The sequence below is a fragment of the Salmo salar genome, chromosome 01 (assembly GCF_965601325.2).
Source record: "Salmo salar chromosome 01, fSalSal1, whole genome shotgun sequence".
In the NCBI taxonomy this organism is placed as follows: Eukaryota; Metazoa; Chordata; class Actinopteri; order Salmoniformes; family Salmonidae; genus Salmo; species Salmo salar.
In genome coordinates, this window is record NC_138291.1 from 153969135 (window position 1) to 153984056 (window position 14922).

General features: G+C 42.1%; 1 protein-coding gene across 2 annotated transcripts; it reads right to left on the reverse strand.

Annotated features, from left to right (window-relative positions):
* Window positions 1-1448: 1448 nt before the first annotated feature.
* On the reverse strand, window positions 1449-14607 carry pip5k1ba (phosphatidylinositol-4-phosphate 5-kinase, type I, beta a). 2 transcript variants are annotated; one of them, XM_014134907.3, is made up of 14 exons: window positions 14475-14607; window positions 10842-10898; window positions 9301-9431; window positions 8804-8921; window positions 8443-8595; window positions 6032-6328; window positions 5085-5278; window positions 4860-4940; window positions 4726-4774; window positions 4567-4651; window positions 4321-4458; window positions 4071-4194; window positions 3791-3878; window positions 1449-1737 (listed from the first exon to the last, which is right to left on the reverse strand). In XM_014134907.3, the coding sequence occupies exons 2-14, from the start codon at window positions 10896-10898 to the stop codon at window positions 1723-1725; spliced, it is 1530 nt and encodes a 509-aa protein (XP_013990382.1). In that variant the 5' UTR covers window positions 14475-14607; the 3' UTR covers window positions 1449-1722. The 2 variants fall into 2 exon arrangements, with proteins under 2 accessions (XP_013990382.1, XP_045547404.1); XM_045691448.2 differs by having other exon boundaries at window positions 1484-1742.
* Window positions 14608-14922: the final 315 nt, after the last annotated feature.

The following is a 14922-nucleotide window of genomic DNA, read 5'->3' on the forward strand; positions in this document are numbered from 1 at the left end:
GCTGTGAATCACCAGGGGTCCTGACCACCGTGGCCCATCTCACTCACCATTTGGAAAATACTACCCTATGGGTTATATTACTCAACTGACTTCCACCAACATTTTTCCAATCAAAGATTTATGATTATTTCAAATAAGTAATCAGATTGAGGCTGTAAACAGTTGATCAACTTATTGCAGAAGCAGTTGTCTTTTAAAAACTCAGTTACTTTCTATGTTCAGTTTTTACTGAAAAAGCCTCTTCTATATGGAATTCTGATAGCATTTGCATCTATTCATAACAATCCTGGAAGAAATAGATTAGTAATTCTATTCACATTATGCCACCTACTGATCATTTATGGAAATGATTATGTTGCCCTCTTAGGGCTGAAGAATTTAGAGATGAAAACATAACGCTATTGCATACAATCTGATTTTATTTTACTTTGGCTGCATCCAGACAGGCAGTCCAATTCAGATTTTTTTGCCTAATAACTTTTTTTGATCAATCAGATTAGATCTTTTGCCAATAATTTAGCATCAGAAACAAAATTGGTGTATAAACTCAACCAATTAGTATTTTCTATAAATATAACATTTATTACAATATACATTAGGCCAACTGTACATTTAATTATCTTAAATACATCATTTCACAAAGAATGTATAATCATGACTGATCATTAATAGGACAACAGCTACATGAAATGTGTGATCATGAAAGGAAGACAATTGATATGGCATATTCACAAATCATTAGCTACATGACATAAGCCTTGGATGGTATTCCTTCACCATGGCATTGTTTTAAAATCTTGACCAAGTCATTGAACATTGATTGGCCTGTTGCACTGATTCTGAAGTGACTTGATTTCTGAGGACTCAGAGGTATGTCATGTAAATAAAGCATTTGCCCAATGCAGTATTTTCTGGTACCATTTTAGATTATTTATCTTAATGCAATCTTATGCAAAAAAAAAGTGTCTCTTTGTGCATGTATATACTTTTTGTATGCTTCAAATAAAAATATTTGATGGATTTTATCTTTCAGGGATCCAGCCTCAGAGATTTGAACTATATTGTTAGTGATGTCAAATCACTTATATTCATTGCTTCTCTAGCAGAGCTCTGTTTGTATGCACATCCATGTGATTGATTCTTTTAATATTGACATCACTAACAATATAGTTCAAATAAAAATATTTGATGGATTTTATCTTTCAGGGATCCAGCCTCAGAGATTTGAACTATATTGTTAGTGATGTCAATATTAAAAGAATCAATCACATGGATGTGCATACAAACAGAGCTCTGCTAGAGAAGCAATGAATATAAGTGATTTGACATGCTCCACAAGGGCTGCGTTTACACAAACAGCCCAATTCTGATATTTTTTCTATTAGTCTTTTGATCAATCACATCAAGATCTATTCACATCAGATATTGTTCAGAGCTGACCTGATTGGTCAAAAGACCAATTAGTGAAAAAAAGATCAGAATTGGGCTGCCTTTGTAACAGCCTATGTGACTGTTGCTAGTAGTCTCCATCTGAAAACCTTAGGGCTGTCTCTGTTACAGTAGCAGCAAAGTGTACTGTAGCAGGAGAAAGCAGCTTCATAGTGCAGGTCACGACATTAAAAAGGCAGGACAGTTTGTAAAGGAGTGCTGTCATGATAGCATTTGTTGTGCAGTTGATGCTTAGAGGTCATCGTCTATTTTGTGGTGCTGTTGGATGGGACTTCAGTCTTCACCAGTCTTCACTAGAACGCAGAGGTTGAGTATCAGTGATGTAACAGAGGAGCATTGTTGGTGATGACTTCATAGATTATTTGTTTGGTAGTGATTTCACACAGGATTGGTCAGAGAAGAACAAAAGTCATGCTGATGTCAGTGAAAAAAAAAAGACATTTACAGGAAATAGGTTATCAATAAACGTCACGGTGCAGAGCTTTAGATTTGGCTGCTGGGGGGCAAGGAGACCCCCAGCTTCGCTAAAACCATTGACAACCATGTGCCGTTTAATTTTTTGGGTTTTTGCTACCTATTGAACTACACATTTGTTATTCCAATTGAGCAGATTTATCTATCAGAGTTATGCATGCTTTTTACGATCAGTAAACATCAATTGATCATGTATTTTAAGATAGCTAATCAAACAGCATGTAATTTAGCTTGCGTCAGAGATTAGATTATTGGCAAGAGCTTAACGAAGCATGCCGCAAAGTTCTTCAATGTACAGTTGCGGCCAAACGTTTTGAGAATGAGAAATTAATTTCCACAAAGTTTGCTGCTTCAGTGTCTTTAGATATGTCAGATGTTACTATGGAATACTGAAGTATAATTACAAGCATTTCATAAGTGTCAAAGGCTTTTATTGACAATGATGGTAGCGCTCACCTTGTCTTCTCCGGATGCCCCAAACAATCGGAAAGGGGATTCATCAGAGAAAATGACTTTACCCCAGTCCTCAGCAGTCCAATCCCTGTACCTTTTGCAGAATATCAGTCTGTCCCTGATGTTTTTCCTGGAGAGAAGTGGCTTCTTTGCTGCCCTTCTTGACACCAGGCCATCCTCCAAAAGTCTTTGCCTCACTGTGCGTGCAGATGCACTCACACCTGCCTGCTGCCATTCCTGAGCAAGCTCTGTACTGGTGGTGCCCCGATCCCGCAGCTGAATCAACTTCAGGAGACGGTCCTGGCGCTTGTTCAACTTTCTTGGGCAGCCTGAATCCTTCTTTGCAACAATTGAACCTCTCTCCTTGAAGTTCTTGATGATCCGATAAATGGTTGATTTAGGTGCAATCTTACTGGCAGCAATATCCTTGCCTGTGAAGCCCTTTTTGTGCAATGCAATGATGACGGCACATTTTTCCTTGCAGGTAACCATGATTGACAGAGGAAGAACATTGATTCCAAGCACCACCCTCCTTTTGAAGCTTCCAGTCTGTTATTCAAACTCAGTCAGCATGACAGAGTGATCTCTAGCCTTGTCCTCGTCAACACTAACACCTGTGTTAACAAGAGAATCACTGACATGATGTCAGCTGGTCCTTTTGTGGCAGGGCTGAAATGCAGTAGAAATGTTTTTGGGGTATTCAGTTCATTTGCATGGCAAAGAGGGACTTTGCAATTAATTGCAATTCATCTGATCACTCTTCATAACATTCTGGCGTATATGCAAATTGCCATCATACAAACTGAGGCAGCAGACTTTGTGAAAATTAATATTTGTGTCATTCTCAAAACTTTTGGCCACAATTGTACATGTAGCCAAATCAAAAATCCCGACCTATGGTTCGCAATGCTCCACTCACTACTTGTATCTGTATAGTCTGTTTGTTTCTGTTGTTGGTCTTGGCTAGCTTAATGTTCCGGTCGGTAGTAAGCTAGCACTCACTCAAGTGGCTGCTAGCATCCTCATGAAAAGGGGCATGAGGGAAGCCTTACAATATTCCGTTTCTCTAAGAAGTGAGAACGCTACTTTTCAACATTTTGCCTGCTCCGTAATCTTTAGACGTGTTGTACTTTTCTTAATGTAGTTTTGTAATTGACTAAAACAAGCAGACAAGGAAAGTGTTTTTCCTGTGAGCCAATGAGAACCTAGGTAACCACAGGTTATTTTCCCCACAGGTGGACAGGGTCACAACGTTCTAATACCGACTGGGCCCATGAGTGACTTCAAAGGGCATGGAATATTTATGATATCAGAGACAAAACAAGCGGTGATGTTATAGAGAATGGAAAAATATATATTCTATTAAGCAATTTCTGACTTCTAACTAAATACATATTGTATCTTGTACACCCACCAAGTAGACATCATGTACAGAGTCTGGGCTGCCCTGGGTAGGGGGAAAGGGGACAGTGTCATCCAGGGCCACAATCGTACAAGAGGCACTGGGGAGACAGTGGGAAGAGAAACAATAACTCCATCACTGTCTTACAGAACAAACGGTTGATTCCATCAAGGGATGAGCCTTGAAAGGTACTGTATATGGGTGCTAAGGTGGTTAAGGTCTATATGAAGTGGGGCAGTGTACAATCAGGGTATTGAAGGTGTAAACACTGTATGAGCAGTTGACACTGTACCTATTCTCCAGGTGCTCCTCGAGGTCTTTCTTGATAGTCTGAAGAGCGGAGGAGGAGAAGGAAACAGCCTGCTTTAAACTTTTAGGGAGCGTAACTAGGTCAGGGTGCTTGGAGGAACTTATTACTGTTGAACAAAACAGAGAAATACAAAAAAAAAGCATAAAGAAAGGATAAAGCAGAGATTGCATGATGTGTGTTTATGTACAGGCCCAATAGATTGTGGGTTGTGTAGTTTATAAAGGGTGACTACATGGTCTGTCCAGGCATTCCATGCTTTGGGCCTTCCTCTCATCCTTCTCCTCCTTTTGGGGGGACAGCACCTCTTGGGAGGCTGACCTCATCGCATGGATGGAGCTCCTCTTCCTCTTGGAGGATGCTCCTCTTAGAGCTGAGGGAGAGAGAGCATTAGTGAAATGACTAAGCAAATGAATGGGAAAATATGATATAAAAGGACATGAGGCAACCAGTTCAGTGTGTGTGAGTCAAAGTCACTTACGATGAATCTTTTTGAATACAGTGCCACCCATGAAATTAAGAAATCTGTCTGCATAGAAACCGGGCCTGTGAACTGACACTGTGTCCTGAAACACAAACAGGTGTCAGGCCACTATGACAAATGGAATATGAACACAATCACACATGCACACTACCCTACCCCATCGTGTACAAGGGCCTTCCAGGAGTGTTCCATCTTCTTAATTAACCTTGAAAAGAAGCACAGATGTTACGTTACATAGATATGTTTTTCTTGATGGCAGTGCCAACAGTGGTTCCATGAAAAGCTCTTACCTGTAGGACTGTAGGATGTCAATGATCCCCAAGAAGATCAGCAGCTTCTCATCTTTGTGTTTTGCTGGAATTCCACCCATTCTGATAATTTATCAAAAATACATTTACATCTCACAGCTGCTATGCACTGTATGACTGGATCACGGTGTGAATAATACAATGTACTAACGTTTACAATGACATGTCATTGGTTAAAGGGCCTTATTAAGGTGAATGTTCGCTCACGTGTCATCGTCTGCCACTGGCTCTGCAACCTTGCCATCCCCTTCCCCTTGGATGGACTCCAGGGCGGTGGAGTAGAGGACCCTCTGGCCGTTGAGGCGCTTACTGTCCCCCCTGGACCCCCTTTCCAGACTCTTGTCCAGAACATGCACCCCTAGCAGGAGACTGTAGTCCATGATCTTAAAGCTTTCCAGGACCTGACCGAGACATAACCACACAATCCACACACATGAATATGACAGGAACATAAAAGAGCCGCAACACATGCAGTACACATGCTTCTGGCCAAGGATTCCTGGTCCTACAATGTGAACAAAGCACAAACATGAGCACATTTTGTTCCCACTTAATTAATAAACAATCCTCTTAATTGGCATCTCCACGTGACCTTTGAAAACCACCCATGCTGAAAGCTGTAAAAGCAAGAGCTGGATTATCAAACCAAACACACTCAAACCTCCAGCCTTCTGACCAAACACTGATGTGAAGCTGTAACTCCTCTAAACAAAGGCCTTTTCAGTGCCTGCGTTACCAAACACATTTACTGTAGGCTTATACTGTGTTGCTGCCTACATACCACATTGTGTTGGGTGACTGTTATTCTGCCGCAGTCCAGTTCCTAAGCCTTGTAATGAGTCAGGTGTTCTGCTCTGGGCTGTTCTTGAAAGTAATCCCTGTTGAGGGGTCTACTGTGCTTTCCCAGTAATCAAACAACATACAGTACTAATGAGGTCATTCAGAAGAGCTTAAGGTGATGCAGAAGAGGTCCGTCATCCTTTCATAATATTAATCGACAATGGGGGTTCAAAGTTCAATGACGTCAGCGATATAGCCAACCAAATGCTACTGAAGGAACTACTATTTTCCTGTCACAACACCAATTTGACTAGCCTTCCTGTTTTGAATATGCAATACCAATATGTAAGTGAATCTACTGTGAGTGGCCTCACCCTGCAATCCCTCTGCAGAGTCTTCATCAAGGCACTGTACGTGTCGCCATCAAAGTGCAGGCCCTCGAGCGTCTCCTGGAAGTCCAGGTCTTTGAAGGTGGGCGAGGACTTGGCGCGCTCCTTGCGCGAGGCGTGCCGTTTGTAGGTGGAGCCTTTCAGGTCGTATTTGTAGTGCATCTTAAGGGCCCTGGGTAACACGTTGTTCATCACCACCAGACGGATGTTGACCCCGGCACACTGGATGCAGTACAGGCCGTAGAACTTAGGTAGCAGTGTCCTCGGGTTCTGATTCAGATTCTGACAGAGGGAAAAACAGATAAATGTTCATATGAGGATATGATCAAGTGTGTTACTAACACTTAAATAAAGAGACTTTCTGGAAAATTTGCATAATCTTTAGCAAGTAGTTCTGAAAGTAGCGCTCACGAGCCAAAACGGGTCTCCGAAAATTGCATACTACGTCATATACAGTGCCTTCAGAAAGTATTCAGACCCCTTTACTTTTTCCACATTTTGTTACATCCTTATTCTAAAATGGATTACATAAAAAACCATCAGCAATCTACACACAATACCCCATAATGACAAAGCGAAAACAGGTTTAGAATGTTTTGGCATATGTATAAATACCTTATTTACATAAGTATTCAGACCCTTTGCTATGAGACTGCAAATTGAGCTCAGGTGCATCCGGTTTCCATTGATCATCCTTGAGAAGTTTCTACAACTTGGAGTCCACCTGTGGTAAATTGAATTGATTGGACATGATTTGGAAAGGCACACACCTGTCTATATAAGGTCCCACAGTTGGCAGTGCATGTCTGAGCAAAAACCAAGCCTTGAGGTCGAAGGAATTGTCCTTAGAGCTCCGAGACAGGATTGTGTTGAGGCATAGATCTGGGGAAGGGTACCAAAAAAAATGTATGCAGCATTGTAGGTCCCCAAGAACACAGCTTATTTAAATCACTCTTCAATGGAAGACGTTTGGAACCACCAAGACTCTTCCTAGAGCTGGCTGCCGGCCAAACTGAGCAATCGGGGGAGAAGGGCCTCGGTCAGGGAGGTGACCAAGAACCCGATGGTCACTCTGACAGAGTTCCTCTGTGGAGATGGGAGAACCTTCCAGAAGGACAACCATCTCACCAATCAGGCCTTTATGATAGAGTGGCCAGACGGAAGCCACTCCTCAATAAAAAGGCAGAGGAGTCCGTCTGGAGTTCGCCAAAAGGCACCTGAAGAATCTCAGACCATGAGAAGCAAGATTCTCTGGTCTGGTGTAACCAAGATTGAACTTTTGGCCTGAATGCCAAGCATCTTTCAGCGGCAAGGACTGGGAGACTAGTCAGGATCGAGGCAAAGATGAACAGAGCAAACTACAGATCCTTGTTGAAAACCTGCTCCAGAGCGCTCAGGACCTCAGAATGGGGCGACGGTTCACCTTCCAACAGGACAACAACCCTAAGTACACAGCCAAAGCAACGCAGGATTGGCGTCGGGACAAGTCTCAATGTCCTTGAGTGGCCCAGCCAGAGCCCAGACTTGAACCCGATCGAACATCTCTGGAGAGACCTGAAAATAGTTGTGCAGCAACACTCCCATCTAACCTGACAGAGCTAGAGAGGATCTGCAGAGAAGGGAGAAACTCCCCAAATACAGGTGTGCCAAGCTTGTAGCGTCATACCCAAGAAGACTCGAAGCTGTAATCACTGCCAAAGATGTTTCAAAGTACTGAGTAAAGGGTCTGAATACTTATGTAAATGTAATGTTTATTTTAATAAATTAGCAAAAAAGTTCTAAACCTGTTTTTGCTTTGTCATTATGGGGTATTGTGTGTAGATTAATGAGAATCTATTTAATACATTTTAGAATAAGGCTGTAACCTAACAAAATGTGGAAAAGGGGTCTGAATACTTTCCGAAGGCACTGTATGTGCAGTACGTCACTGCCCTCTTTCTATCTGCTGTGTCACTAAGCCGTTGAGCCTGCCCTGCAACCTCATTGGATAACGCTCGGCAGGCCTGAGCCAGCCTCCTTTCACTGTGCAACTCCTCGATATGCATCTTGGTTGCTGTCACTCAAATGGTGAGGGGCTGAAGCTCATTGGCTGGAAATCGAATTGCTAAGGGACTGGCCCATGTGGGCCAAGCTTGCAGTACTCAAAATAGCGCCACACAACTTCCAGAAAACAGTTGCTTTCAAACTATGGATTTCATGGCTAATTGAAGACAGTAATTCTTCTCATATTATGCATGTATGAACTACAAATTGCCCAAAGAGTGAGGTTTAAAAAAGATGTTCCGGAATGTCTCTTTAAATAATACTTTACAATCTATGAATTGGAATTTTCTGAAAGTACTAGAGATGATAAGAATTGCCCCATTTATGGTGTTTGTGTAAAGGGAGAGGCTCACCATGTAGTAACCGGGAAGGAGTTTCTGCAGGAATTCAGCCTCTTTATGCTGCACAGTCTTAATGATGAACTCATCGTCGCTGGTCAGGTAGAACCAGGAACTGCTGGCCCCGGGGTTGGACAGCTCAAGCAGAGGTTCGTTACAGATGGAGTACTGGAATTCATACAGGATGAGCTATTAGCACGCATTCATATAGACAGGAATGCAATAAAGAAGTATCAAACGAATAAAACAAAATTGTGCTCTTATTGATACATCATGGACAACTAACGGTGTGAATTGCTACATGACTGTATGCTGCATTATCAGTGAAGAACATGGTATGTAGGAGTGTTTTCTGTAAAGGGCTTTCCACACTAACCAGGTAGTCATCTGCTTTGATGCCAAAGAGCTCTCGGAAGTAGCGGAAGGCGAGAGGGGCGTAGGTTTTGAGACGGAAGTCTGGGAAGTGGTGCGCTGGTGTCATGTTGCTCCCCTCACTGACGGCACAAACAGATTAGTGTTAGTACAACAACACCTATATACAAACACTCATTTAGGACTGAAAATATGTACATTTGCAACAGAGAATATTGACTGAGTGACGCAAGGAAGCTATTGAAGTGTACACTAAGCATCAGTTGGGTGATATGCAGTGCCTAACAGATGCCACAACAGACGTGCGTCTTTCAGTGACGCTTAGAGGGTCGCGCTAAATGTTGTAGTTAACACTTGTAGTGGAAGGGACTTCTGTGTCAATGGGAAAATTTGACCAATGCGGTGTAGATATGCTTCTTTTACAGGGTTTGTGCTGTATTAGTGTCACTGACTAGTGATGTGTAGAACCCTGCTGAGTGATGCCAGTGCTGTGTACTGTACCTGGGTAGGAAGACACTCTCCACCATGTAGAAGTCCTGCATGAGTACATCTCTGTCAGGCTTGGATGTCAGGTTCCCCACAGCATACCCAATGCCCAGCTGGATGGCTCCTTTCAGGGCAGCTGCTGTGGGCTGGGACCACACAGACATGTTCTCACAGGGTACCAGTGAAAAGTCCAATGTGCAGAGGTAATTGAGGTAGATACAGTACATATAAACCAGGATAGATATTAAGCAGTAGCAGCAGAGTGTGTGATCAGTCAAAAGAGTTGGTGCAATGGAAGGGGGAGTCAATGTAGATAGTCCAGGTAGCTATTTGGTTAACTATTTAGCAGTCTTATGGCTTGGGGCTAGAAGCTGTTCAGGGTTCTGTTGGTTCTAGAGCGGCGGATAACATGATTAGGTAGATCAGCCACTACGTTGAGTCACACAAGGCACGCTGACTGCCCTGAAGATTGTTTCTGCCTTTCCATCAGTTCAGGATAAACAACTCAGTGGCCTTGTGGTTAGTGTCCGCCATGTGATTGGAAGTATGATCCCTGGCAGAGTCATACCAAAGACTGTAAAAATGGGACCTGTTGCGTATCTGCTTGGCACTCCGCATTAGGGAGATAGATTCGGGGTAAGGCCCTGCGATAGATTAGCGTCCTGTCCAGGGGGTGTACTTGTACTTCAAGCTGCCTCATGCTACAGAGGTGTTTGGCTACCTACATTGGTATAGGATGGAAAAGCCCAAATCAGTTAAAGCTGAAGGTGGTCCCGACATCAGATATACAGAAATATGATGGTTATGGTTTCATCTGGAACCTTACCCATTATAAACCAACTTCCAATCTCAGGGTGGACACTAACCACAAGGACACTGAGTTGTTCATCCTGAACCAATGGAAAGTCAAAAACAATCTGTAGGGCAGTCAGCATGCCTCAACACAGTGGATGATCTACCTAGTCACGTCGTCGGCTGCTCTGGATCCAACAGGACCCTGAACAGCTTCTAGCCATAAGATTGCTAAATAGCTACCTGGACTGGACTATCGGCATTGACCCCCCATTGCGCCAACTCTTCTGACTCATCACATACACTGCTGCTTATTATTTATCCTGTTTCCTAGCCACGTTATCCCTATCCATGTACTATACATATCTACCTCTGCAGATCGACTTGGTACTGGTACCCTGTGTATATAACAAAGTTATCGTTACTCATTGTGCAACTATTCCTCGTATTAACTTTATTTTTCTCTCTGCATTGTTGGGAAGGGCCCGGAGTAAGCATTTCACTGTTAGTCTACATGCTGTTTACAAAGCACATTTGATTTCATCAGCAAGCACAAACAGACTGAGCACCGTTATATAACACTCCACCATCTCTAGTCTCATGAGGACAAAGAATTGACCAATATTTCAGAGGAATAGCAGTTATCCTTCTTGAAGCTCAGTTCACCAATGGGACCATGTTCATTCTCAGAAGGACTTGATACAGAATTTGTACATGTGTGCCATGCAGTATAAATAAACTATCGGGGCCCAAAGACTCCATACCTTTTTGTAATCTTTTGACCCACTGGTTCCTCCACTTTCAGTGGTTGTTGTTGCCATCTTTTGGATAGAAAGAATATAGATTAATTTACAAGCAAGTTCAAGTATACACCTTTTCACCCTCTAACATGATCTACTAATAGATGTATTATAATCATGGTTCTGGTATGTCGTTATTACCCACCAATCAAATGTATGATAAAAATCGAATTTATTTTATTCAGAAGTTGTCACAAATTGCTTTCCAGATATCCAGCCTAAAATTCTAAAGAGCAAGCAATGCCGCCTAAGAGGCCATTGCACAGTGAGGGAAAAACTCCCTAGGCCACCATTCTGGTTCTTTTGTTAAGCAGAAAAACGGGAAACAGGAGAGTTCCTATTCCATGACACAATAAAATCGTGTGATATGAGGGTTGCATCTACAGCAAATATTTTGCAATTACTGCATATCCCAGTTACACAATTCCTAGAGGAGATAGTCAAGTCCAGAACATTCTGAGCACTGTATACCACCATAGCTAACATATAGATGTTTGTATCTACTATCCCACTTGCACTGAAGTTTATCTTTCTAATCACCATCGACAAAAATGAAGGTTTCTGCATATTACTGTACCAAATATAAACAAACAAAGTCAAGAGTACTCAGGTGACCAAAAATCTGAAATATCTCCTAACGCCAACGTCAATAGTGGAAAGAAGTACACCTGAACTAAATCCATCTGAGGCTTCCCTGTGAGAATATTATTCAGCTCTGAAAGGCTTCTTCCATAACAAACAATCTTCCATTCCCAGCCACACAGTATACTCCAATGTCTTCTGCGTATTTTCCATAGTTTCTGCTAGTGTCCAATACCTATGCCATCTTGTAGTCTAGAATGCGAGAGAGACATACGTACCTCTATGGGTAGTGCTGTGTTGTGAGGAACTGTGGGGCAGAAAGGGTCTATAACTCTACTCTGCTGACTGGACCCCTCAACACAACCCTTGATCCCAATTAAGGAGGATTGAAAAACCAGTGGAGGCTAAATCTCCCCCAGGGACATTCCAAGAAGTCTGAAATTCACAATTTAAAGTCTCTGCCTATATGTCGACAACTAGAACCTTAAAATCATGATTAGGCCCATATAACAATGGGTCTCATGTCCACTTCACTAAGCAACTTTACCTCTGGAGCTACTTGTTGTTTTGTTTCTTTGGGCAGAGGTAGCCTAATTTAAAGAGCTTTGAATTTCAGACTTCTTCTTGGAATGTCCCTGGAGGTGATTTAGCCTCCACTGGTTTTTCAATCCTCCTTAATTGGGATCAAGGGTTGTGTTGAGGGGTCAAGTCAGCAGAATAGAGTTATAGACCCTTTCTGCCCCACAGTTCCTCACAACACAGCACTGTGCAGAGAGGTACGTATGGCTCTCAATCTTGGAAAGCAATTATTTTACACACCCACATTGTGTTGAGAAAAATGAAAAAATATATATATTGTGCTGCTTTATCATGTTTTCAATGTGAATGCTATTCATCTGCTAGCCTCATACCAACCCATGAACCACTCACATTCTCAAGGAGCTAACATAAGTGACTGCCTCAAGCAAGCATCTCAGTGTTCATAAGTTGACTGGGGCCCATCATCAAATATGCATCCAATGGACCTGCTTCAAAGTGCAAAACTGTGTGCGAAGGGTTTTATTCTTTGGAGAGGTCTGATGAGATTGCATTCTCAAACAATCATTGTGATCAGAGCTAAATCAGACTGTTTCATACCCACCGGGCACACACTGGTTGAATCAATGTTGTTTCCATGTCATTTCAATGAAATTACGCTGAACCAATGTTGAATAGATGACTTTTCCTTGTGGGTATGTGTTTATTATAGCTCACGTTCCCTGCTTGTTTGTCACTGTACTGGACTCACGTACTGTGAATGGTGTTAGATAACATTTCATTATGATGGGGTTTCAGTTCAAACTGGTTAACTTGTTAAATGTATAAAATAATGTGTCAGAACCAAATCATGTCAATGCAGAAGCAGGACTACAGTGGGACCTATAGTCAGATTTAGGGTTTGAGTGTTGGGGTTATGGTAAGGGATTGGGGTATCAGTTAGTGTGGTAGTTTTCCTGTTTTGCCTTCAAATTGCTCTTCATGACCCTGTCTCTGGATTACATTATGTACAGCATAACGTGAGTAAACACATGCAACTTTTGATCAGTCATTGCTATTCTACTTAGAATAAGTTGAGTGTTAAGAGTTGACCAGTCGTGAAAGGCTCTCCCCATCAAAAACAATGATGTAAAGAAAAGTGGTGCTTGGTCAGACTTTAGATTGAATGCCATTCAGGAGTTGATGTATAATGCTAGTACTGGGGTTCTGTTATCTGAGCTGAAGATTTGTTGACCATGCTATAGTCATACGGTACACACACATTCAGCAGATGCTCTTATCCAGAGCGACTTACAGTAGTGAGTGCATACATTTTCCATTTTCGTACTGGTCCCACATGGGAATCAAACCCACAACCCTGGCATTGCAAGCACCATGCTCTACCAAGTCAGCCACGTGGTACAATGTCTCTTTATGAGTGGCGGAGAGGGGATGCAATAAACATTTTCCAAAGTTAATATTTGGTGTGTGGAGAGGGCGAGAACAGAGAATAAATTACGCAAATAAGGCACGAGATCACCTAAGCAAACAATGGACTGGATGAATTGTAGGATAGGTGGCAGGAGAGCAGATTAACCAGAGGGAGGAACCCTGCCAAATTTGAACAAAGAAATCTCTGAAAGCAATCCTATTAAGAGCTGTCCATGGGGACTATTCTAATCAAGTAGAAGTTCATAGAAATATCTGGTTTACTGTATATCTTATGCCTGAATGCTGAAAGGCAGTCACAGAGCCCAAATAGTATAGGCATCATGTCCTGTTATTAAATAATATCATAAGCAGGTCAACAACTCCTGTTACTGAATTGTGTATACTTTTAGCACAGGCTAATCATATTCATAGCGGTCATAATGATGCATGAACAGGTGAACAGTCGTAGGTAGCCTACGTTCTTCTACAACGTGTAGTTAGTTCCTTCTGTTAGGTTATGGGGAAGTGACAAACCAGATGTATTTCTGCCTGTTGCTAGGGCTAATGGTGCTTTCAAGACAACTGGGAACTCTGAAAGAAAACGAGGTGAAATCATTACGTCAGTGATCTTCAGGTCGGAGCTCTAGAAAGCAGGCCAAGTTCCCGAGCTCGTTTTTTCCAGAGTTCACAGTTGTCTTGATCAAACTGAGGTCAGAATTCGGAGATTTCCGAGTTCACAGTTGTTTTGAACGCGGCATAAGCAAGTCAGCTTCTTGTGTCATCAATAGTTTGCCTTACAATGAGCAAGTAAAATCCTACTAAGACTGCTTGAATAGGCGTTACCAACAACTGCAAAAGAGAAGTGATTGAGTGCGAACTTCGACTGTCAAGAAAATAGTTGTTTTATGAAACAAAAAAAGGTAGCGTATTCCATTGACGCCCAAAACGTCGGCAGGTGGCGGCACCAACAATATGACCGACATCTTCAGGTGGTGACAAGTTGGCAAAAGAAATTGGTGACAAGAAGACAACACAGTCTTTTCGCTTATAAAATATGTTTGTCCTTACCTTGAATATTATCGCCGTTGTCAAATGAAAATACAAAGACAGGTAACTTTGCAACCAGGCTTCATCGTTTCTGGCTCGTCTGAAGGCTTGTGGTAATCAGTGACGTGCGAGCATCCTCTGTGCTTCCGTGCCATTCTCCGCCTACTGTCACGTACCTTTATGTCGCCTAGGCCTACAACCCGGAGGTTGCTGCCTACATATTCGAAACTGTTCTCTAATGAACAAATAAATTGAAACACTTAACCTATAGTTAAATGCATTCCGGTACTCCCATGGAATTGAAGTCAAATAGCCTGCAACCAGTAGGCATATTATGAGTTGTTATTTAGTAAATGCACAAACCAACAGTGTTTAAATATTAGACTACTATATTGTTTGTATTGGTTATGACCGGGAGATGACTGTAGCCTATAATTAGCCATGAACCATTATCATTCTTTGTTCAGAA

Coding starts and splice junctions, on each gene's coding strand:
- pip5k1ba (XM_014134907.3), bottom strand. CDS start 10,898: ATGGCAACAACAACCACTGAAAGTGGAGGAACCAGTGGGTCAAAAGAT. Junction 4,775..4,859: donor GACATCCTACAGTCCTACAG/GTAAGAGCTTTT, acceptor CTTCTTTTCAAG/GTTAATTAAGAAGATGGAAC. Junction 4,652..4,725: donor AGGCCCTTGTACACGATGGG/GTAGGGTAGTGT, acceptor TTTGTGTTTCAG/GACACAGTGTCAGTTCACAG.